The sequence below is a fragment of the Nerophis lumbriciformis genome, linkage group LG20, assembly GCF_033978685.3.
Source record: "Nerophis lumbriciformis linkage group LG20, RoL_Nlum_v2.1, whole genome shotgun sequence".
NCBI lineage: Eukaryota > Metazoa > Chordata > Actinopteri > Syngnathiformes > Syngnathidae > Nerophis > Nerophis lumbriciformis.
Window position 1 is genome coordinate 33,553,344 of NC_084567.2, and position 22,979 is coordinate 33,576,322.

Genomic DNA, 22,979 nt, shown 5'->3' on the forward strand with positions numbered 1-22,979 from the left:
GTCGAGATTTGAGGGGGAAAAAATGATTTTAAGTGCGCTTTATAGTCTGGAAAATATGGTAGTCAAAGACTGGCCCTCCATCTTGAATACGCCGGACTGATATGTATACAAGTTATGGCTGATGTATTGATTTTTAGATGTACAGCGTTTTTCTTTTCTTCCTCTGATTTCCTCTTTTAATTTTTTTTTAGCTGCGTATGCTGTAACAGCAAGCGCAGGTATTGCGATCTTTCCAGCTGAGTGTTCGGCAGCCGTTAGCACCGTGCATGCGCTTCAGCCAATGAGGAGGCTCCATGTGCTCACCCCTTCTTTCTCTAACTGATTGGACCTGGAGGGGTTGATCGCCAGAAAGACGAATGATTTTGTCTTCCAGGGTTTTATTTACTAAATACTTAATTATAAGGCACAAACAGCACGCAGAATGATTACTGTTTTGATATACTGTATGATGCTAGTTTGAGTTTCTTTTGCAGTTAAAAGAATTTAACTTAGGTACCCCAGCTTTACGTAAACACCGTTTTAAAGGAATATAACTAGAGGAAGGCACTTTCTGACCAAACATCCCCATTTCCATGTCGGCCCCTGACCCCTTGAAACTGCGGCTCGCTTCATTATGTAGTTGAACAGCCCCGCCCTACTGTGTCTAAAAATGTATTCCCTGAATTTGTAAACAATAAAACAATATATTCTTCTTTTTCTTTTCAACAGTATATGTAATATACAAAAAAAAATAAAGGCACATCTAATTCTCAAGGTTGAGCAATCAATATTTGTATACAAACAAAAAAAGATAAAGAAAGTAAGCATTGGCGTTGTTAGGCCTATAAAATATTCTTAAGCCCCCCTAAATAATTTGGTGTTTCTTTTGGGGTTTTTTTTACAAAAAAATGCCGACATATTCATTATAAAGTGGCCCAAATATGAGTTTAAATAAATAATCATATAACCTGTTATTATTCACTCAGTTTCCCCTCACTTCGTAGCGTAAGGTAGAGAGCCCCTTTCGTGCGTCGGTATCCAATCCATTCCACTTGTTCATATAGAAAATGCCCACATCACTCAAATTCCAGCCCGCATTTTCTCTGCGACCTTGCTTGCGGTCCTGCAGGTGTACGAAGCACATTATCTTCCTTTACAATGAGTGAAGCTGCACAAAACCTTGTGTGTGCAATTGTAAATCATTTACTTTTTAAGTTTTGTGTTTCTTGTAGAATCTATATAAAGTAATATACATAAGCCTATTGTTAAAATAATGAAAAAAACATCATTAAATATATTTGTTTTATTGTATTGTTACATTAATAGCTGTTTTATTATTATAGGATGCTTGTTAAACATTTAATAGGATTTTCAGAGGGAGGAAAAACCAAGACATTTAATATAAAATGTAAAATGAATAAATACATAAAAAGAAAAAGAAAATATATGGTTAAAAGCCATCGTACCGGGGAGCATTTCATTTCGTCTCGTGCATTTAAAAAAAATAATAATAATAACAATGAATAATTTCTAAGTCTTTGTTAGCCGTTTGTGAAGTTTTGTGCTCGTGCGTAACATTCGCTCGCATCCTGTGCATCTCCTGGGGGAAAAGCCCCCCTGTCCTTAAAAGCTAGTAACGCCTCTGAAAGTAAGGTAAGAGACAATACAAATAGATAAGACAAAAATACATGATTAAACTTTTTTTTTTTAATTGGTTAATATAAAACAATTTAAATTCCTCCAATATCGACAATCATTTGAGGGCTTTTTTTTTTTTAACCATTTTCCAAGAATGCATTCATAATTGTATTTGATTAAAATCATCACTTAAAAGTTGTACAATAAAAGAATATATAAAAGGAACAATATCAACAGCCTAACAATGTGAAAGACACTACAAAAAAAATGTCCCAGAACTAAACAACAGTGATATCATCTCGCCAGTGTTGATCTCATACTGTGATATCATTACTATCGATATTTGGATCAATCAGTTATGTTGCCACCTGCTGTTCAAAAGTCAAAAGATTTTGAATGACACAGAAATAAAGTAGGTCCCATGTTGAGACAAAGACTATTTATTTTCAATTGAAAATGAACCAAAAAAAACATCGATTTCATCACACCAGTATTGATACTACTGTCTGATACTACCTGTGGTATGGATATCGATATTTGGATGGATCTGCAAAGGTGTGACGGACTACAGGAGGAGTTAAAGAAACCTGACATGTTTTTTTCAAAAATAATTGTGTTTGTGTTAAACATATACTGAGACAGTCCTGCCCTGACACACATCCTTGTTTCCTCTGGGGGGTCAGTCCTCTGACCTTTGACCTGCTCATTACACTGTCAGAATGTGTGGGCGTGCGTGAAGGTGGTGTGACGGACAAGTTTCTTGGAGACATTCAATCTGTTCTTATGATTACCGTTTTTTTCGGACTAAAGGGTGCAATTAAAATCCTTTCATTTTTTTCAAACTCCACAGTGTGCCTTATAACTCGGTGCGCTTAATGTACGGAATAATTTTGGTTGTGCTTACCGGCCTCGGAGCTATTTTATTTGGTACATGGTGAAATGATAAGTGTGACCAGTAGATGGCAGTCACACATAAGAGATATGTGTAGACTGCAATATGACTCAAGTAAACAACACCAAAATGTTATATGTTCTATTGAAAATATAGAACATTACACACGGCGCTCAAAAACCTATTAAAATGTTTTAGTATGACTTTGGTAAGCTATGACACCACACCGCTTGATGGATAGTACTGTGCTTCAACATAGGAGTTTTATTATGGTGTGTGTATAAGGTAAGACATACCATCTGGCGTTTTGTTTCACAATATTATGCAAAAGAGACTTTTCTTACCTTCTAATACCTGCTGATCTGTATTTGGGATCTGCATGAGTCCTGAAAATTTGCACGCCTCCGCCTTTGTAGTCCATAAGCTTCTTCTTTTTCTCTACTTGTTATGGGACATTCATCCTCCGCTGTTGCCATTTATAATACAAAGTAGTGTAAAGTTCTTACTTATATCTGTCAGTAAACTCGCCATGAAAGCGCTAAAACATACCAGTGTAGTGAGTTTACATTATTCACCCAAGGAACTTTAGTTATTAGAGAGTTCCGGTTGGACGGTTTTTCACGGGACACATTTCCGGCGTTGTTATTGCACGAGGGAGCCACGGACGAGGAGATGCTGCTCTGTTATTGATTGAAGTAAAGTCTGAATTAGGTATGTCCCGATCCGATATTTGGATCGGATCGGCCGCCGATATTTGCAAAAAAATGCGTATCGGCAAGGCATGGGAAAATGCCGATCCAGATCCAGTTAAAAAAACAAACTCTGCTCTGTGTTTTCCAACGCACCTATTTAGATAGTACATTCCACTTTTCTGCTGCTCCCTAATATCCGTTCCGCATTTTCCAGCACACCTTCAACACATCCACAGGTCTGTGGATTCTCACGCAGTTGCTTTTAGCTGCTGGCATTACACGACAGGCTCTTCTCACTCTTTTCTGTGTCTCCCTCTCACAGACAGCAAGCGCACCTTCTTACACACGTCACATACTGTCACGTCATACGTCACATACGTATACGTCCTCCCCGAGCAGAGAGGTATCAGCATGGCTAACGTTAGCTGTGATGCTAGCGCAGCCGTGTGACCAACGTTCCCTCTAAGGTGCGCGCTTGTGCAATTGCGCACTGTTTAAACGTCCTCTGCGCATAGCAATTATATCCCACGCACAAAATCAAGTAAAAAAATAAGCGCATAACAATTTTCGACACACGGACACGACAGAGAAAACAGTTTTCGTCATCATTGTTCAAATATTGTAACGTCTGTCGAGACGCTTATCTCCGTTTGGTGCCACACGTCCACACCATCAAAATGCCGAGGCAAAAATTTCCAGATCAACACCGTATGAAAAAAATAGTGATTTTTTTAGTTGTGATTTCCTTCTCTGCATGAAAGTTTAAAAGTAGCATATATTAATGCAGTATGAAGAAGAATGTTTTGTATGTAGACATGCAAGCCTTGAAAGAAAATGTTGAAAATCAAGACTACATTTCCTGCAAATGGGTGCATTTCTACCCTATATTTTAACTTTAGATTTATTCTCATATCAAACTCTTTTGACTGTCTTTTTGACACTTACATACGGCGCCCCCCTCCACACCCTGGATTATAAATAATGTAAATAATTCAATGTGATTATCTTGTGTGATGACTGTATTATGATGATAGTATATATCTGATAGTATATATCTGTATCATGAATTAATTTAAGTGGATCCCGACTTAAACAAGTTGAAAAACGTATTGGGGTGTTACCATTTAGTGGTCAATTGTATGGAATATGTACTTCACTGTGCAACCTACTAATAAAAGTCTCAATCAATCAATCAAAACACATAGAATCATCATACTGCTGTGATTATATGCATCAAGTGTTCATTCAAAGCTAAGGCAAAATATCGAGATATATATCGTGTATCGCAATATGGCCTTAAAATATCGCAATATTAAAAAAAGACCATATCGCCCAGCCCTAGTTCAATGATGCCATTTCTGTTTGTCATGTATAATTTTGTCTATTTTGCGTTTATCCTTGAATAAACAGGTCAGTTTCTTGCTACCAACCATTGTGTATTATTCAAACTCCCCTAATTCAGCTGGCTAGTTGTTATCAAGAGTACTAAAACCCTTTTCAACATGATTCTGACAACTAAGTAGGCTAAATAACTTTAAACTTTAATACATGCTCGGATAGGCCATTATCGGTCAGTATCGGTATCGGTCAGTATCGGTATCGGATCGGAAGTGCAAAAACAATATCGGTATCGGATCGGAAGTGCAAAAACCTGGATCGGGACATCCCTAGTCTGAATGTCATTAAAACAGTTAGCTCCATCTTTTGACACTTCTTCCACCCCCGTCCTTGCACGCTACACCGCTACAACAAAGATGACGGAGAAAAGACGCTGCCGAAGGTGAGCCACGTAAATAAGACCGCCCACAAATTGACGCATCCTGAAGCGACTGTCAGAAAGCGACTTGAAGATGATCTGTAAAACATAATCTATGCAACTTTTGACCAAAGAACCACCATTACATGTTATGTAGACCACAAGGAAGTGTTTTCCATTTAGAAAAAAAAAAAACATATATAATTAATTAATCCGCTGCGCCTTTTGTATGAAAATAGACCTGACTAGACCCGGTGTGCCCTATGGTCTGGAAAATACGGTATAAAAATATTATTTGAAGAATTGTTTTTACAACTTGTTGTAGTGCGGCGTCCGAGGGTCAAATTATAGGAAGACATACTTTCATTTTAATGGAAGTGTTGTGTGTTTATTGTCAAAGTATGTCTTAAACCCGTGTAAAACCGAACAAAAAAAATCAAAGTAGCTACTTAAACAATCAAAAAGTACAAAGCAAATAATCTTACTTACTCAAATCAAGGAAGGAAAGCTTTTTTTTTGGAATCAGCACGTCTGAATTGTTCACAACAAAATGGCTGCCGCACCTAACCTTTAATATGACTTCCAGTACTACCTGGCATGCACCACTGCTGCCCACAGGTTTGCTTACCAACATTATCTAACATTTCTACACGTCAAACAGTTAGCCTACAATAGCGTGTCATCACAGTGTCAAAATAAATGAACCCAAAGATACTATTGCTATCTAACCCTCATATCTCTCTGAGCCAAACCTAAGATGAACTAAATAGAAAACAAAACCCCCCCTGAGAGTTGGTATGGTCTGTGGTGACATCATCAACCTCACAAAACCAGGAAATGCCTGGAGGCTCCGCCCCCAAACAATTCTGAAGATGAGCTGCCACCACATGTAAGTAACATTTAACTTAATACTTTTAACTGATACAAAATGTAACCAGTTTTCTTATAAATGCTAGCAAACCAATAACATAATGATGTGAAATAAACCCTGATGAGTACCATGCTGTTTCACAACTTTTAAAGGGGAACATTATCACAATTTCAGAAGGGTTAAAACCATTAAAAATCAGTTCACAGTGGCTTATTTTATTTCCATCCATCCATCCATCTTCTTCCGCTTATCCGAGGTCGGGTCGCGGGGGCAACAGCCTAAACAGTAGTGATGGGTTGATGAGGCGTCATGAAGCGTTTCGACACATTGCAAAACTGTATTGATACTGTGTCGATACTGTGTCACTAAATACTGACATCTGCTGGACATTAAAAATCCCTACAGGCAACCTATGGACCGACTCAACTGACACTGATTTGATGCCCTAGTACAGGGGTCACCAACCTTTTTGAAACCAAAAACTACTTCTTGGGTACTGATTAATGCGAAGGGCTACCAGTTTGATACACACTTAAATAAATAAATATATTGTCATTTGTAAGTTACACGTAAGTGTGATTTAAACAAGAATAGCTAAATAAATAAATTTATATATATAAAAAAAATGGGTATTTCTGTCTGTCATTCCGTCGTACATTTTTTTTTCCTTTTACGGAAGGTTTTTTGTAGAGAATAAATGATGAAAAAAACACTTAATTGAACGGTTTAAAAGAGGAGAAAATACGAAAAAATTTAAAATACAATTTTGAAACATAGTTTATCTTCAATTTCGACTCTTTATAATTCAAAATTCAACCGACAAAAAGAAGAGAAAAACTAGCTTATTTGAATCTTTTTGAAAAAATTATTTATGGAACATCATTAGTATTTTTTCCTGATTAATATACATTTTAGAATTTTGATGACATGTTTTAAATTGGTTAAAATCCAATCTGCACTTTGTTAGAATATTTAACAAATTGGACCAAGCTATATTTCTAACAAAGACAAATCAGTATTTCTTCTAGATTTTCCAGAACCAAAATTTTTAAAGAAATTCAAAATACTTTGAAATAAGATTTAAATTTTATTCTACAGATTTTCTAGATTTGCCAGAATATTTTTTTTGAATTTTAATCATAGTAAGTTTGAAGAAATATTTCACAAATATTCTTCGTCGAAAAAACAGAAGCTAAAATATTTATTATTCTTTACAATAAAAAATAAATACATTTACTTGAACATTGATTTAAATTGTCAGGAAAGAAGAGGAATAAATTTAAAAGGTAAAAAGGTATATTTAAAAAAAAATCCTAAAATCATTTTTAAGGTTGTATTTTTTCTCTAAAATTGTATTTCTAAAAGTAATAAGAAGCAAAGTAAAAAATAAATGAATTTATTTAAACAAGTGAAGACCCATCCATCCATCCATTTTCTACCGCTTATTCCAAGTGAAGACCAAGTCTTTAAAATATTTTCTTGGATTTTCAAATTCTATTTGAGTTTTGTCTCTTTTAGAATTAAAAATGTCGAGCACAGCGAGACCAGCTTGCTAGTAAATAAATACAATTTAAAAAATAGAGGCAGCTCACTGGTAAGTGCCGCTATTTGAGCTATTTTTAGAACAGGCCAGCGGGCGACTGATCTGGTCCTTACGGGCTACCTGGTGACCGCGGGCACCGCATTGGTGACCCCTTCCCTAGTATATACAATAATATAAACCAAGTCATTGTATTTCATTTAGGATTATTTCATATCTTCATTTAAATAAAAATATATTTTTATCTTTTTTAGATACAGTCAATAAATAATGTGAACATGTATCATAACATGGAAATCTAAGAGAACGTGTTGTGGATGATTGTGGACTGGGAATTGTTTTAATTTTATTTTTTTACACATTTTTATTTAAAAAAATAATAATAATTTTCCGACGTATTACATTTTAGACGATTTCTCTTCTTAGTTATTATTTCTCCGGCTGTAGAAAAGACACGCTCACAGGGCACAGAGGAGGCGTCAGTGCGACACAGTTCGCGTATCGGTCACGTGACCAAAACAGCTCATGGTCGGTCACGTGACTTTCTAAAAGCGGTACGCGCACCGACACAGGGTTTTGCTCTATGAGCTCGACGCATGCGCCGATGCATCGGTGTTGCCGGACCCATCACTACTAAGCAGGGAAGCCCAGACTTCCCTCTCTCCAGCCACTTCGTCCAGCTCTTCCTGTGGGACCCCGAGGCGTTCCCAGGCCAGCCGGTAGACATAGTCTTCCCAACGTGTCCTGGGTCTTCCCCGCGGCCTCCTACCGGTCGGACGTGCCCTAAACACCTCCCTAGGGAGGCGTTCGGGTGGCATCCTGACCAGATGCCCGAACCACCTCATCTGGCTCCTCTCGATGTGGAGGAGCTTATTTTATTTTTCGAAGTTTTTTTCAAAATTTTACCCATCACGCAATATCCCTAAAAAAAGCTTCAAAGTGCCTGATTTCAACCATCGTTATATACACCCGTCCATTTTCCTGTGACGTCACATAGTGATGCCAATACAAACAAACATGGCGGATAGAACAGCAAGGTAGCGACATTAGCTCGGATTCAGACTCGGATTTCAGCGGCTTAAGCGAAATTGAAGAAGAAACTGAAGCTATTGAGCCATATCGGTTTGAACCGTATGCAAGCGAAACCGACGAAAACGACACGACAGCCAGCGACACGGGAGAAAGCGAGGACGAATTTCTAACCAACGATTGGTATGTGTTTGTTTTTAAGTGTTGTAATGTTTTTAAGCTAAATTATTGGTAAACACAGTAATGAATAAAGTTTTCATCAATTAATATATTCTGTAGACATACCCTCATCCGCTCTCTTTTCCTGAAAGCTGATCTGTCCAGTTTTGGAGTTGATGTCAGCAGGCCAGGGAAGCTAGGGTCGATATTCTCCTCTTGATCATCTTCGGTGGCATAAAGGACGGTAGAAGCGGTGTGAGCCAAGACATCCAGGGGGTTTAGCTCGCTCGTCTGCGGGAACAAACTGCCGCCATTGCTTGCCGTGCTACCGAGGTCCTTTGTCCCTGAATTGCTCACACACTCCGGCAGATTCAATGGGGGTCTGGCGGCAGATTTCTTTGACTTTATCGTTGGAAATGCATCTGCTTTGAGTGTCGCAGGATATCCACACATTCTTGCCATCTCTGTCGTAGCATAGCTTTCGTCGGTAAAGTGTGCGGAACAAACGACTGACCATTTTCGTCGGCTTTCCCCACACCCTCGTATTTTGAACAAATTTCGTCCAATTTCTTGCCACTTTCGCATCTTTGGGCCACTGGTGCAACTTGAATCCGTCCCTGTTCGTGTTGTTACACCCTCCGACAACACACCGACGAGGCATGATGTCTCCAAGGTACGGAAAACAGTCGAAAAAACTGAAAAAAACTGAGCTTATTTGACTCGGTGTTTGTAATGTGTTTGAGAAAATGGCGGATTGCTTCCCGATGTGACATCCCGTTGTGACGTCATCGCTCCGAGAGCGAATAATAGAAAGGCGTTTAATTCGCCAAAATTCACCCATTTAGAGTTCGGAAATCGGTTAAAAAAATATATGGTCTTTTTTCTGCAACATCAAGGTATATATTGACGCTTACATAGGTCTGGTGATAATGTTCCCCTTTAAGGAAAAACATATCGGGTGTGAAGACCTCATGAACTCCTTGTAAATTGCAATATGACATACATTTTACAGGTATAGTAATTATACCTTGAATAAGGTAAAATTTAAAAAAAATAATGTTTTTAAATGGAAAAAAATAAAACATTGTGTTTGTAAAAGTAAAATGGTACTTCAGTTTTTTATGATTAGGTTTTTAGGTCAACATTTTCCCTTCTCTTCTTTGGTTTTTATCCCTTGTCTCATTTATTAACAGTGTTGGGTTAGTTACTGAAAACCAGTAATTAGTTATAGTTATTAGTTACTTTATTTAAAAAGTACCTCAGTTACTTACACAAAAAAGTAATGTGTTACTGTGAAAAGTAACTGTTTAGTTACTTTTTTTCTTCTTCTTTTTTTTTTTAAGGCTCCCATTAATGCCCTTTTAGCCTTCATTTCAGTACTGTTATTGCACTGGAGAATAATACAATCTGTTGATCAACTTGACATGCATTTACATAACTGAACTCTGCTAGGCAATGTGGTCTACATACAACACACAAAGATATGTTTCAAAGGGCTGATTTGTTTCAGGCCAGAACAAATTGACAAAACTATTTTAAGTAGCTGCATCATAACATACATAAGTAACAAACCGCATAATAACAGCATAGCTGTAATACAAAGCCTAACCAGGCCTTTTTTCTCTCAAGGAATTCTGAAATAAAATCATGTCTTCAGGAGATCAACACTGTACTGAAGTGTACTGTACTTTACGCATTTCCCCAGTTTTAGTTTAGAGAAAAGGAAAGATTGGCCTGGCCCACTAGGATGCCTCTTTATGTTTGTGAACTTTATAGTCTATACATTTAGAGTGATGTGATAATCAAACACTATAAGTCTAGAATAAAAGAGCAACAGTATATAAGAGAATTGACAGAGTGTTTGTACCTTTCAGTGCTGAATGATGAGCAGAGGCAGAGTTTGGAGAGTTTTCTTTAGCTCGCTTTCCATTTTTATGTACTCACTGTCCAGGTACTTGGAAAATGTTTCCGTAGAAATAGCCTGCATGTTTTCTAGCACATACGCTGCAATGGCTCTATCAATGTTGTCCTGGCGAGAAGTGCCTTCGTTAAAATCCTTAGGTGGAGGTGAAGTGGCATTGGAGTCTGTGTCTCTCTTTACTAGCTTCCATGTTGCTTTTGTAGGTGTTTCAGCAGATTTTAATTGCTGTTTTGGGCAGTAGATAGGATCTTTGATCCAACACACAACTTACATTTAACTACAATGTTATTTTCTCTGTGCTCGACAAAAGAAAAGTAGTGAGAATATCTCCATGTTAAGAAACTCGACTTCGGCTACGCGATGATGTCTTGTTAGTAAACACAGACACGCCCCCTCCACCACACACACACACACACACACACACACACAGCGCGCCTCTTCTCTTCTACCCATTGTGACACAGGAAGCTTCAGAAGGACGACACTGCAACTCTCCAATAAAACACACTCAGATCTTCTGTTTCTAGCCGATACTACATAAAAAAGAACGTAAAATAACGCAGTAACGCATCATGTAGTAACGGTAACTGAGTTACTGAATATAAAAAATAACGCGTTAAGACTACTAGTTACCGCCAAAAATAACGGCGTTACAGTAATACGTTACTTTGTAACGAGTTAGTCCCAACACTGGTTATTAAGCACACAATGACTCACTTTGTGTTTTTTTAATTTTAATTTTTATTGAGTACGGCTGCAAAATAGGCCACCATAGAGTCAAAAAAAGTTTCAACATACAGTAACAGTTCAATCAAGGCCAACGACGACTTTAGTCCGTGTTTCCTGAGTGTCCCTGAATGCACCACACTGCTATGGTTGAATCCCAATTATCGTTCTTTCCAGCAGCAGACGTCTCTACAATTGACAAAATGTCATGAACGACTAGATAGATAATCTACCTAAAACATTTACTTTACTCATCTTTAGAATGTTTTTTTTTTTTTTTTAAAGGAGCCATATGTAATAATTTCATGTCAAGTCATCATTAAATGGCCCCGATATGTCAAAGACATTAATAAATCATGTTATTTTTGAATACCTCTATAACTGATAACTGTAGTTCAGCTGGGATATGCACATTTCAAAATTAGATTTACGGCCCCGAAATCTTGTTTTTTTTTATTTCGATGCCCCGCCCTCTACCGTTTGACCAATTAGAAAGTCTGTGAGTGTGTCACATCCAGGTTGCCAGTTACGCACCGCCATCTTCGTCTAGCTACTGCCACTGGTAAAGTTACTAAACATGTCAGACCTTATTAAATCTAAAAGGCCTCATTACGATTCTCAACCTATTCATGACAAAGCCAGGAACAAAACGAGAACTACATTGTTACACAGCCTGTCCTTTGAAGAACGGCGGCGTTTCTGGGTGTTGTTGATAAATGTATTTCGCTTTGCATAGTAGAGTTTTAACTTGCACTTACAGATGTAGCGAGTCAGCGACGAACTGTAGTTACTGACAGTGGTTTTCTGAAGTGTTCCTGAGCCCATGTGGTGATATTCTTTACACACTGATGTTGGTTTTTGATGCAGTACCGCCTGAGGGATCGAAAGTCACGGTCTTGCCGCTTACGTGCAGTGATTTCTCCTGATTTTCTGACCCTTTTGATGATATTAAGGACGGTAGATGGTGAAATCCCTAAATTCCTTGCAATAGCTTGTTGAGAAATATTGTTCTTAAACTGTGCGACAATTTGCTCACACATTTGTTCACAAAGTGGTGACCCTCGCCCCATCCTTGTTTGTGAATGACTGAGCATGACATGGAAGCTGCTTTTATACCCAATCATGGCACCCACCTGTTCCCAATTAGCCTGTTCACTTGTGGGATGTTCCAAATAAGTGTTTGATGAGCATTCTTCAACTTTCTCAGTGTTTTTTGTCATCTGTGCCAGCTTTTTTGAAACATGTTGCAGGCATCAAATTCTAAATGAGCTAATATTTGCAAGTATCTTGTCTTTGCAGTCTATTCAATTGAATATAGGTTGAAAAGAATTTGCAAATCATTGTATTCTGTTTTTATTTACGATTTACACAACGTACCAACTTCACTGGTTTCGGGTTTTGTATATTATACTGCATTTTTATCTATATAAATATTTATTTTTGTTTACTTATTTTAACTATTTTTGCTCAGATTTTTGTCGATGTATTACTACAGTGTTTTAAATTTTATTTGTATACTATTTAATTGTTGACAAATCAGTTTGACATATTTATTAGTTTACCATAACAAATGTATAAATTATATTTCTGATTATAATCATGATCAAGAAATGAAAGGCACAATCACCAAATGTATTCAATAATCTTGAAGAATTTGCAAGTAAAAATAAAATAAAAACACTTAACACAGGGTAGAGATTCATGCGGCCCCATTTGTGGTAGGATCTCGCGTGAGAGGAAGAGGGGTTAATCATTTTACAATGCAGTCTAATTAATATCATGGAAAGCGCCGTACAACTGACGCTGTGGTCAAAGTTGGAATTGCCACAAAACACATTTGAAGATATTCAGTACTCTACTGCCATCTGGCGGCTAAAGTGAATAGCGCACCTCTCAATTCGTCACGTGTCATGTGTCAGGTAAACCGTGACGAATGGGGGCCATATGAGTCCCCTTCCTACTAACAGTAACTTCTCACTAAATGTCGTTTGCAGTATCATGTTTAGAATTCTGAATGAGGATTGAAACTTAAAAGATCTTCATCCCTACAAACTGCTTTAAGTGCTCTGGTGTGCATTCTCAGCGCTTCTTGACACGTCTCAACGTGGCAGCTTCCAACCCGCTAAGTTCTTTAATCCTGAGAAAGTATCCGTGCATACTTAAACGTGGGACAAAGTCCTCCTGTGTCGACGTTTAACGCCAATACGAAAGAAAGTCGATGTTAAGTGGCGAGCGGGAAAGAGATCAAAAAGGAGACCATATGTGTGTTTAGCTCTGACACGCTCGCAGTTTGTTCTTAATGCTGGTGTGTGTGTGTGTGTGTGTGTGTGTGTGTGTGTGTGTGTGTGTTTAAGACATAGCAACATCTTAATCTTGACAGTGCATGACATCCTCAAAATTATCATCCAGCGTACAACCTATTAGGAGGGCCTTTTTTTTCTATATAGATACATTATTATGGTAAAATATAATCACTAATGCAACACAAAAATGCTGTCTCAAAGTGTTAACACAGGGGTTCTCAAACATTTTTAAATAATCGCCATTATGGCTGTCCTCAGATGCATATATATATATATATATATATATATATATATATATATATATGTAAAGAACATAATGTCATGGCTGTCTTGAGTTTCCAATCATTTCTACAACTCTTATTTTTTTGTGATATAGTGATTGGAGCACATACTTGTTGGTCACAAAAAAACATTCATGAAATTTGGTTCTTTTACGAATTTATTATGGGTCTACTGAAAATGTGAGCAAATGTGCTGGGTCAAAAGTATACATACAGCAATGCTCATATTTGCTTACATGTCCCTTGGTAAGTTTCACTGCAATAAGGCGCTTTTGGTAGCCATCCACAAGCTTCTGCTTGAATTTTTGACCACTCCTCTTGACAAAATTGGTGCAGTTCAAGCTAAATGTGTTGGTTTTCTGACATGGACTTGTTTCTTCAGCATTGTCCACACGTTTAAGTCAGGACTTTGGGAAGGCTATTCTAAAACCTTAATTCTAGTCTGATTTAGCCATTCCTTTACCACTTTTGACATGTGTTTGGGGTCATTGTCCTGTTGGAACACCCAACTGCGCCCAAGACCCAACCTCCGGGCTGATGATTTTAGGTTGTCCTGAAGAATTTGGAGGTAATACTCCTTTTTCATTGTCCAGTTTACTCTCTGTAAAGCACCAGTTCCATTGGCAGCAAAACAGTCCCAGAGCATAATACTACCACCACTACGCTTGACGGTAGGTTTGATGTTCCTGGGATTAAAGGCCTCACCTTTTCTCCTCCAAATAAATTCATAAAAGAACCAAACTTCATGAATGTCTTTTTGTGACCAACAAGTATGCGCTCCAATCACTCTATCACAAAAAAATAAAGAGTTGTAGAAATTATTGGAAACTCAAGACAGCCATGACATTATGTAAACTTTTGATCGTGACTGTAAGTAGCTTAGCTACATGTAGCTTGTTACTGCCCATCACTGCTTATGCAGTACTTTTTTCTGTCAAAATTGAAAGAACAAACACATTTAGCCAGAAAGCATAAAGAGAAAAAGAATAAAGTGGTGGGCCACAAAACAAAAATTTTGATTTTGGGTTTCTGATATTTGCAACTATGCCATTTAAAAGAGGTAAATCAAAATTTTCAGTTTTGGAGTCGAGTTATCAAACGGAAAATCTTGAGTCGGAAACAAAACTGAAAACAATTATTAATGAAAAATAGGTTTTCACTGCTCAGACGCCTATACAGTGAAGGCGCCATACCAAAAGGGGGGAAAAAAAGTACACAGTATATATATCCCACTGTTATATTTCCTTGGAGCCAATCTAAGAAGTAACAAATAACAAAGCTCCTTGTCACCAGAAGGTGCTAAATCTCCCATAGAGAAGATTCCTCGGGTCTATTAAAGGCGCAAGCTGAGTGAGAGCAATGGCGGCCAGCAGGATGTGACTGGCACCAACATGGACTGGTTAGGGTTGAAGATTGGTGTGAGTACATGGATCAATACACTCGCTGCTCGGACACACAACTGGACAATTAGACACAGATGGAGGAGAAAGTGGAAGAAACGCGATTTCTTTCATTTTCTATCAATTTTCTTGTATTTGCTTTGGTGTTGTGTTGATACAAGAATATTGTTGAAGATGAACACATTATTTTTTTTAAAGTTCACATTAGGACTGTCAAAGTTAACGAGAACGTATTAACTATGAATTCCTTCAAAGGCATTTTTTTAAAGGGGAACATTATCACAATTTCAGAATGGTTAAAACCATTAAAAATCTGTTCCCAGTGGCTTATTATATTTTTCAAAGTTTTTTTCAAAATTTTACCCATCACGCAATATCCCTTAAAAAAAAGCTTCAAAGTGCCTGATTTTAACCACCCGTCCATTTTCCTGTGACGTCACATAGTAAAGCCAACACAAACAAACATGGCGGAAAGAACAGCAAGCTATAGCGACATTAGCTCGGATTCAGACTCAGATTTCAGCGGCTTAAGCGATTCAACAGATTACGCATGTATTGAAACGGATGGTTGTAGTGTGGAGGCAGGTAGCGAAAACGAAATTGAAGAAGAAACTGAAGCTATTGAGCCATATCGGTTTGAACCGTATTCAAGCGAAACCGACGAAAACGACACGACAGCCAGCGACACGGGAGAAAGCGAGGACGAATTTGGCGATCGCCTTCTAACCAACGATTGGTATGTGTTTGTTTGGCATTAAAGGAAACTAACAACTATGAACTAGGTTTACAGCATATGAAATACATTTGGCAACAACATGCACTTTGAGAGTGCAGACAGCCCAATTTTCATCAATTAATATATTCTGTAGACATACCCTCTTTTCCTGAAAGCTGATCTGTCCAGTTTTGGAGTTGATGTCAGCAGGCCAGGGAAGCTAGGGTGGATAGGGGGTTTAGCTCGCTCGTCTGCGGTAACAAACTGCCGCCATTGCTTGCCGTGCTACCGAGGTCCTTTGTCCCTGAATTGCTCACACACTCCGGCAGATTCAATGGGGGTCTGGCGGCAGATTTCTTTGACTTTATCGTTGGAAATGCATCTGCTTTGAGTGTCGCAGGATATCCACACATTCTTGCCATCTCTGTCGTAGCATAGCTTTCGTCGGTAAAGTGTGCGGAACAAACGTCCAATTTCTTGCCACTTTCGCATCTTTGGGCCACTGGTGCAACTTGAATCCGTCCCTGTTCGTGTTGTTACACCCTCCGACAACACACCGACGAGGCATGATGTCTCCAAGGTACGGAAAACAGTCGAAAAAACGGAAAATAACAGAGCTGATTTGACTCGGTGTTTGAGAAAATGGCGGATTGCTTCCCGTTGTGACGTCATCGCTCCGAGAGCGAATATTAGAAAGGCGTTTAATTCGCCAAAATTCACCCATTTAGAGTTCGGAAATCGGTTAAAAAAATATATGGTCTTTTTTCTGCAACATCAAGGTATATATTGATGCTTACATAGGTCTGGTGATAATGTTCCCCTTTAATGTGTGATTAACGCGCATGAGTCCTGGCTATTCCGTAGTGTGGGGAAGTGTAATGGCATCCAGTTACTGTTGAGCCAAAAGCGGGAAAATAGCGAGCAGAAATACACAGAGAAAAGACTACACCGTATTTTCCAGACCTGCCGATGAGCGGGTCTATTCAGGTCTATTTTCATACAAAGGGCGCACCAGATTATAGGGCGCATTAAAGGGGTCATATTATTTTTTTTTTCTAAATGTAAAGCACTTCCTTGTGGTCTACATAACATGTAATGGTGGTTCTTTGGTCAAAATGTTGCATGGATTATGTTTTACAGATCATCTTCAAGTCGCTTTCTGACAATCGCTTCAGGATGCGCCATTTTGCGGGCAGTCTTAATTACGTGACTCACCTTCGACAGCGTCTTTTCTCCGTCATCTTTGTTGTAGCGGTGAAGCGTGCAAGAACGGGTGTGGAAGAAGTGTCAAAAGATGGATCTAACTGTTTTAATGACATTCCGACTTTACTTCAATCAATAACGGACCAGCATCTTCTCATCCGTGGCTCACTAGTGCAATAACAAGGCCGGAAATGTGTCCCGTGGAAAACCGTCCGACTGGAACTCTCTCATAACTAAAGTTCCTTGGGTGAATAATGTAAACTCACTACACCGGTATGTTTTAGCGCTTTCATGGCGAGTTTACTGACAGATATAAGTAAGAACTTTACACTACTTTATATTAGAAATGGCAACAGCGGAGGATGAATGTCCCATAACAAGAAGATAAAGAAAAAGAAGAACCTTATCGACTACGGTGTCGGCACCGACTACAAAGGCGGAATTTTCAGGACTTATGCAGATCCCAAATACAGATCAGCAGGTACCAGAAGATAAAAAAAAGTTGCTTTTGCACAATATTGCGAAACAGAACGCCAGATAATGTCTTACCTTATACACACACCATAATAATACTCATATGTTGAAGCACAGTACAATCCATCAAGCGGTGCGGCTTCATAGCTTACCAAAGTCGTACTAAAACATTTTAATACATTTTTGAGCGGCGTGTGTAATGTTCTACATTTTCAATGGAACATATAAAATGTTGGAGTTGTTTACTTGAGTCATATTGCAGTCTACACTTATCTCTTATGTGTGGCTGCCATCTACTGGTCACACTTACCATATCACCATGTACCAAATAAAATAACATTTCTGGAAAGGTACAAAGAAAACCAGACTAGTTTGTTACGTGGAATGTTTGGCCGTAAGATCACTGAGAAGGTATATTGTACAAATATGGGTGCAATTTTTACTATAAAAACTACTGTGATGAAAAGTGGGGCATACGGAACTTAAGAATGTTTTGGGATAATTGTTATGCTTTTAAGTTGTAAGCAAACGTTTACTGAGTGTTGTTAAAAGGAAAGGTCATGTAACGCAGTGGTAAAAATGCCCCTGTGCCAACTTTTTTGCAATGTGTTGCTGCCATTAAATTATAAGTTAATGATTACCGTATTTTTTGGACTATAAGTCGCAGTTTTTTAAAAAATAATTTGGCCGGGCTCCAGTGTGACTTATGTTTTTTTCCTTTTTTATTATGCATTTTGGGCAGGTGCGACTTATACTCCGGTGCGACCTATACTCCGTAAAATACGGTATTTGCAACAAAAAAAATCTTAAATATCTTGTCTTTGCAGTCTATTCAATTGAATATAAGTTGAAAAGGATTTGCAAATCATTGTATTCTGTTTTTATTTACCATTTACACAACGTGCCAACTTCACTGGTTTTTGGGTTTTGTATTTTACGATATTTTGCTGTGAATTTGGTTGATCTGCTGTCGGCGTATTTGGATTGGATTTTTGCATATTTTTTTTTACGTAGAAGTGGGAAAGGCAATGAAAATCAGGACCGAGTGAGATTAGCGGTGTTAAAGGGGAACATTATCACCAGACCTATGTAAGCGTCAATATATACCTTGATGTTGCAGAAAAAAGAACATATATTTTTTTAACCGATTTCCGAACTCTAAATGGGTGAATTTTGGCGAATTAAACGCCTTTCTATTATTCGCTCTCGGAGCGATGACGTCACAACGTGACGTCACATCGGGAAGCAATCCGCCATTTTCTCAAACACCGAGTCAAATCAGCTCTGTTTTTTTACGTTTTTTCGACTGTTTTCCGTACCTTGGAGACATCATGTCATGATGTTTGTTCCGCACACTTTACTGACGAAAGCTATGCTACGACAGAGATGGCAAGAATGTGTGGATATCCTGCGACATTCAAAGCAGATGCATTTCCAACGATAAAGTCAAAGAAATCTGCCGCCAGACCCCCATTGAATCTGCCGGAGTGTGTGAGCAATTCAGGGACAAAGGCCCTCGGTAGCACGGCAAGCAATGGCGGCAGTTTGTTCCCGCAGACGAGCGAGCTAAACCCCCTGGATGTCTTGGCTCACACCGCTTCTACCGTCCCTTAAGCCACCGAAGATGATCAAGAGAAGAATATCGACCCCTGCTTCCCTGGCCTGCTGACATCAACTCCAAAACTGGACAGATCAGCTTTCAGGAAAAGAGAGCAGATGAGGGTATGTCTACAGAATATTGTTGTGACGTCACATCGGGAAGCAATCCGCCATTTTCTCACTTTCGTCGGTGTGTTGTCGGAGGGTGTAACAACACGAACAGGGACGGATTCAAGTTGCACCAGTGGCCCAAAGATGCGAAAGTGGCAAGAAATTGGACGAAATTTGTTCAAAATACGAGGGTGTGGGGAAAGCCGACGAAAATGGTCAGTTGTTTGTTCCGCACACTTTACCGACGAAAGCTATGCTACGACAGAGATGGCGAGAATGAACCGAAGATGATCAAGAGAAGAATATCGATCCTAGCTTCCCTGGCCTGCTGACATCAACTCCAAAACTGGACAAATCAGCTTTCAGGAAAAGAGAGCGGATGAGGGTATGTCTACAGAATATATTAATTGATGAAAACTTTATTCATTACTCGCGGTTTTACGTAAATTATTATACATAAACTGTGTTTACCAATAATTTAACTTAAAAACATTTATTTTTTTCAATCATTCGAGTACATTCGGGTAGTCTTGTGTAATGCAGTATTTTGTGTCTATTTAGGTATTTAACCTGAGTACTGAAATCGTGGAAAAATATATGTTCTTAGCGCGCCTGAAGTGGGCTGTCTGCACTCTCAAAGTGCATGTTGTTGCCAAATGTATTTCATATGCTGTAAACCTAGTTCAGAGTTGTTAGTTTCCTTTAATGCCAAACAAACACATACCAATCGTTGGTTAGAAGGCTATCGCCGCGTTCGTCCTCGCTTTCTCCCGTATCGCTGGCTGTCGTGTCGTTTTCGTCGGTTTCGCTTGCATACGGTTCAAACCGATATGGCTCAATAGCTTCAGTTTCTTCTTCAATTTCGTTTTCGCTACCTGCCTCCACACTACAACCATCCGTTTCAATACATGCGTAATCTGTTGAATCGCTTAAGTGATAATCCGAGTCTGAATCCGAGCTAATGTTGCTATAGCTTGCTGTTCTATGCGCCATGTTTGTTTGTGTTGGCATCACTATGTGACGTCACAGGAAAATGGACGGGTGTATATAACGATGGTTAAAATCAGGCACTTTGAAGCTTTTTTTTAGGGATATTGCGTGATGGGTAAAATTTTGAAAAAAACTTCGAAAAATAAAATAAGCCACTGGGAACTGATTTTTAATGGTTTTAACCCTTCTGAAATTGTGATAATGTTCCCCTTTAAGGAAGAAAGAAGGGATGCAGTAGGCAAAGAGCATTGTTGTGGGATGCAGACAAAGAAAGGAGGGATGCATCGCATGACGTGCAAAGAGAGGGGAGGTGCAGGAAGTGAAGAGAGGAGTGTTCAGGGAGGACGCCAGAGCACCAAGGAAGGAAGAAGAAGCGATGGACATTAAAAACATCAGAGAGGTAAATGCAAAGGAGGGATAGATAGATAGATGGAGGGATGGGAAGAGAGGTGAGAAGAACATTTTTAAAAAGTCAACTGGCACTTTGGATTCCCCAGACTGCATTTCATCACACACACACACACACACACACACATACACACACACACACACACACACACACACACACACATTACGGACTAAGTGAGTCAGGCGGCCTCTTCCGTGTTGGCCTAACACTTCACTTCCTGTCCTCTGAGACGCTCGGAGAGCTGTGTGGACTTTTTATTTTGCCAGGCGGATTTTTCACAGCATGGGAATGACGGCGCAAGTAATGGTCCCGTTAGACAATGCAGTATATATATATATGTGTGTGTGTGTGTGTCCATTAACAACTAATAGCATCGCTGTTTCTTCAATACCACTAATGGATGGGAATCAGCGGACAAACACACACACGTGAGACTGAACGTATAGTACATCTACTAAGTAGGCGATCTCTGGATGGAAGTATAGACGCTGCAAAACAAGTCGACTTCATGGACACTATGCTAAAGTTACAGGAAGTGCGCTAACTCAACGGGGTGTGGGCACTGATAGTGTACCACAGTCCCGGGCAAATTTTTTTGACTTGGGGGGGGGCAAATTTATAGGAAAAAAATGTGTCCGGGGGGCGGTATATCTATTTTTTAGGAACACTAATACAAAACCTACCAATAATGTCTGATTGAATGTTAAAAACGTTATGACCAGTGACGTGCGGTGAGGTTGATGGCTGGTGAGGCACTGACTTCATCACAGTCAGATTTACAAACATATGAACCCTAAAGAGTATCTTATTCACCATTTGATTGGCAGCAGTTAACGGGTTATGTTTAAAAGCTCATACCAGCATTCTTCCCTGCTTGGCACTCAGCATCAAGGGTTGGAATTGGGGGTTAAATCACCAACAATTATTCCCGGGCGCAGCGCCGCTGCTGCCCACTGCTCCCCTCACCTCCCAGGGGGTGATCAAGGGGATGGGTCAAATGCAGACGACAAATTTCATTACACCTAGTGTGTGTGTGACAATCATTGGTACTTTAACTTAACTTTAACTTTACACATACAAACTGTAGCACACAAAAAAGCACATTTAATTAAAAAAAAAAAACGTATTATGGTCTTACCTTTACTTATAAATGAAGTCCACAACTAAAGCCCTCACTTAAACTTTCCACGTGCAAGATTGAATCTATTTAAAAAAGTGTAACCGAGGTTTTATAAATGTCGCCTATACTGTATGAAATAGAGATGCGCGGATAGGCAATTATTTCATCCGCAACCGCATCAGAAAGTCGTCAACCATCCGCAATCCACCCGATCTAACATTTTATCAGAACCGCATCCGCCCGCCATCCGCCCGCACCCGCCCGCTGTTATATATCTAATATAGACGATGCAAGGCATTAGTGAGGTTATAAAGCTTTTGCCTGTTAAAGAAAGGAGACTGATCCAATGCAGCACAGACATTCGCGTGCCACGCTGTCACGACCCAGACGCACACCAGTGCGCAATCATATGGGAGCCGCGCTGAGCGCACCTCCAAGCGCGTCTCGCTGCCGGCGACGGCCGGCTATATGGGCCCGACGCTCCAGCGCCATCCATTTTCAGGGCTAGTTGATTCGACAGGTGGGTTGTTACACACTCCTTAGCGGGTTCCAACTTCCATGGCCACCGTCCTAGCTGCTGTCTATATCAACCAGGGTGAGCCACCCCTTTCGTGAGCGCACTGCGCGCGGAGTGACCCCTGTTACGCGCCCCCGGCAACAGGGGTGGCGGGCAGGTAAGCTGCGCGGGCGGAGCGCGCGGAGTGACCCCTGTTACGAGCCCCCGGCCACGGGGGTGGCGGGCAGGTAAGCTGCTTACCTGCTGCGCGTGACGCCGGCCGCGGCGAAGGCGGACGAGGCAGGGTGTTGGTGCGGTGGGCGCGGTGGTGACCCTGGACGTGCGTCAGGCCCTTCTCGCGGATCGCCTCAGCTACGGCTCCCGGTGGGGCCCTCTCGGGGGAAGGGGCCTCGGTCCCGGACCCCGGCGAGGCGTCGGGGGCCTTCTCCGCTCCGTAAAAGTGTCCATCTCTTTTTTTTTTTTCTTCTGTTGTGGCATATGCAGCAGGTGCCTGCTCGTTTTTCGTATGTGGGTAACAACATTTAACTATGTATATATATTTCCGAATTGGTTTAACTGCCACCCGCCTGAATCTATTTAAAATCTAATTTTTTTCAACCGCCCGACCCGACCCGACCCGCGGATAAAATCTAATTTTTTTAAATTTCATCCTCCC

General features: G+C 39.7%; 1 protein-coding gene across 1 annotated transcript in view; it reads left to right on the forward strand.

The window, feature by feature from the left end:
• Window positions 1-5,777: 5,777 nt before the first annotated feature.
• Window positions 5,778-22,979, forward strand: part of st8sia3 (ST8 alpha-N-acetyl-neuraminide alpha-2,8-sialyltransferase 3) — a 144,676-nt gene continuing 127,474 nt past the window's right edge. The window contains exon 1 of the mRNA XM_061980839.2: window positions 5,778-5,846. Within this exon, the coding sequence (XP_061836823.2) occupies window positions 5,830-5,846 (17 nt within the window). The 5' untranslated portion in view covers window positions 5,778-5,829. The remainder of the gene's footprint in view (window positions 5,847-22,979) is intronic.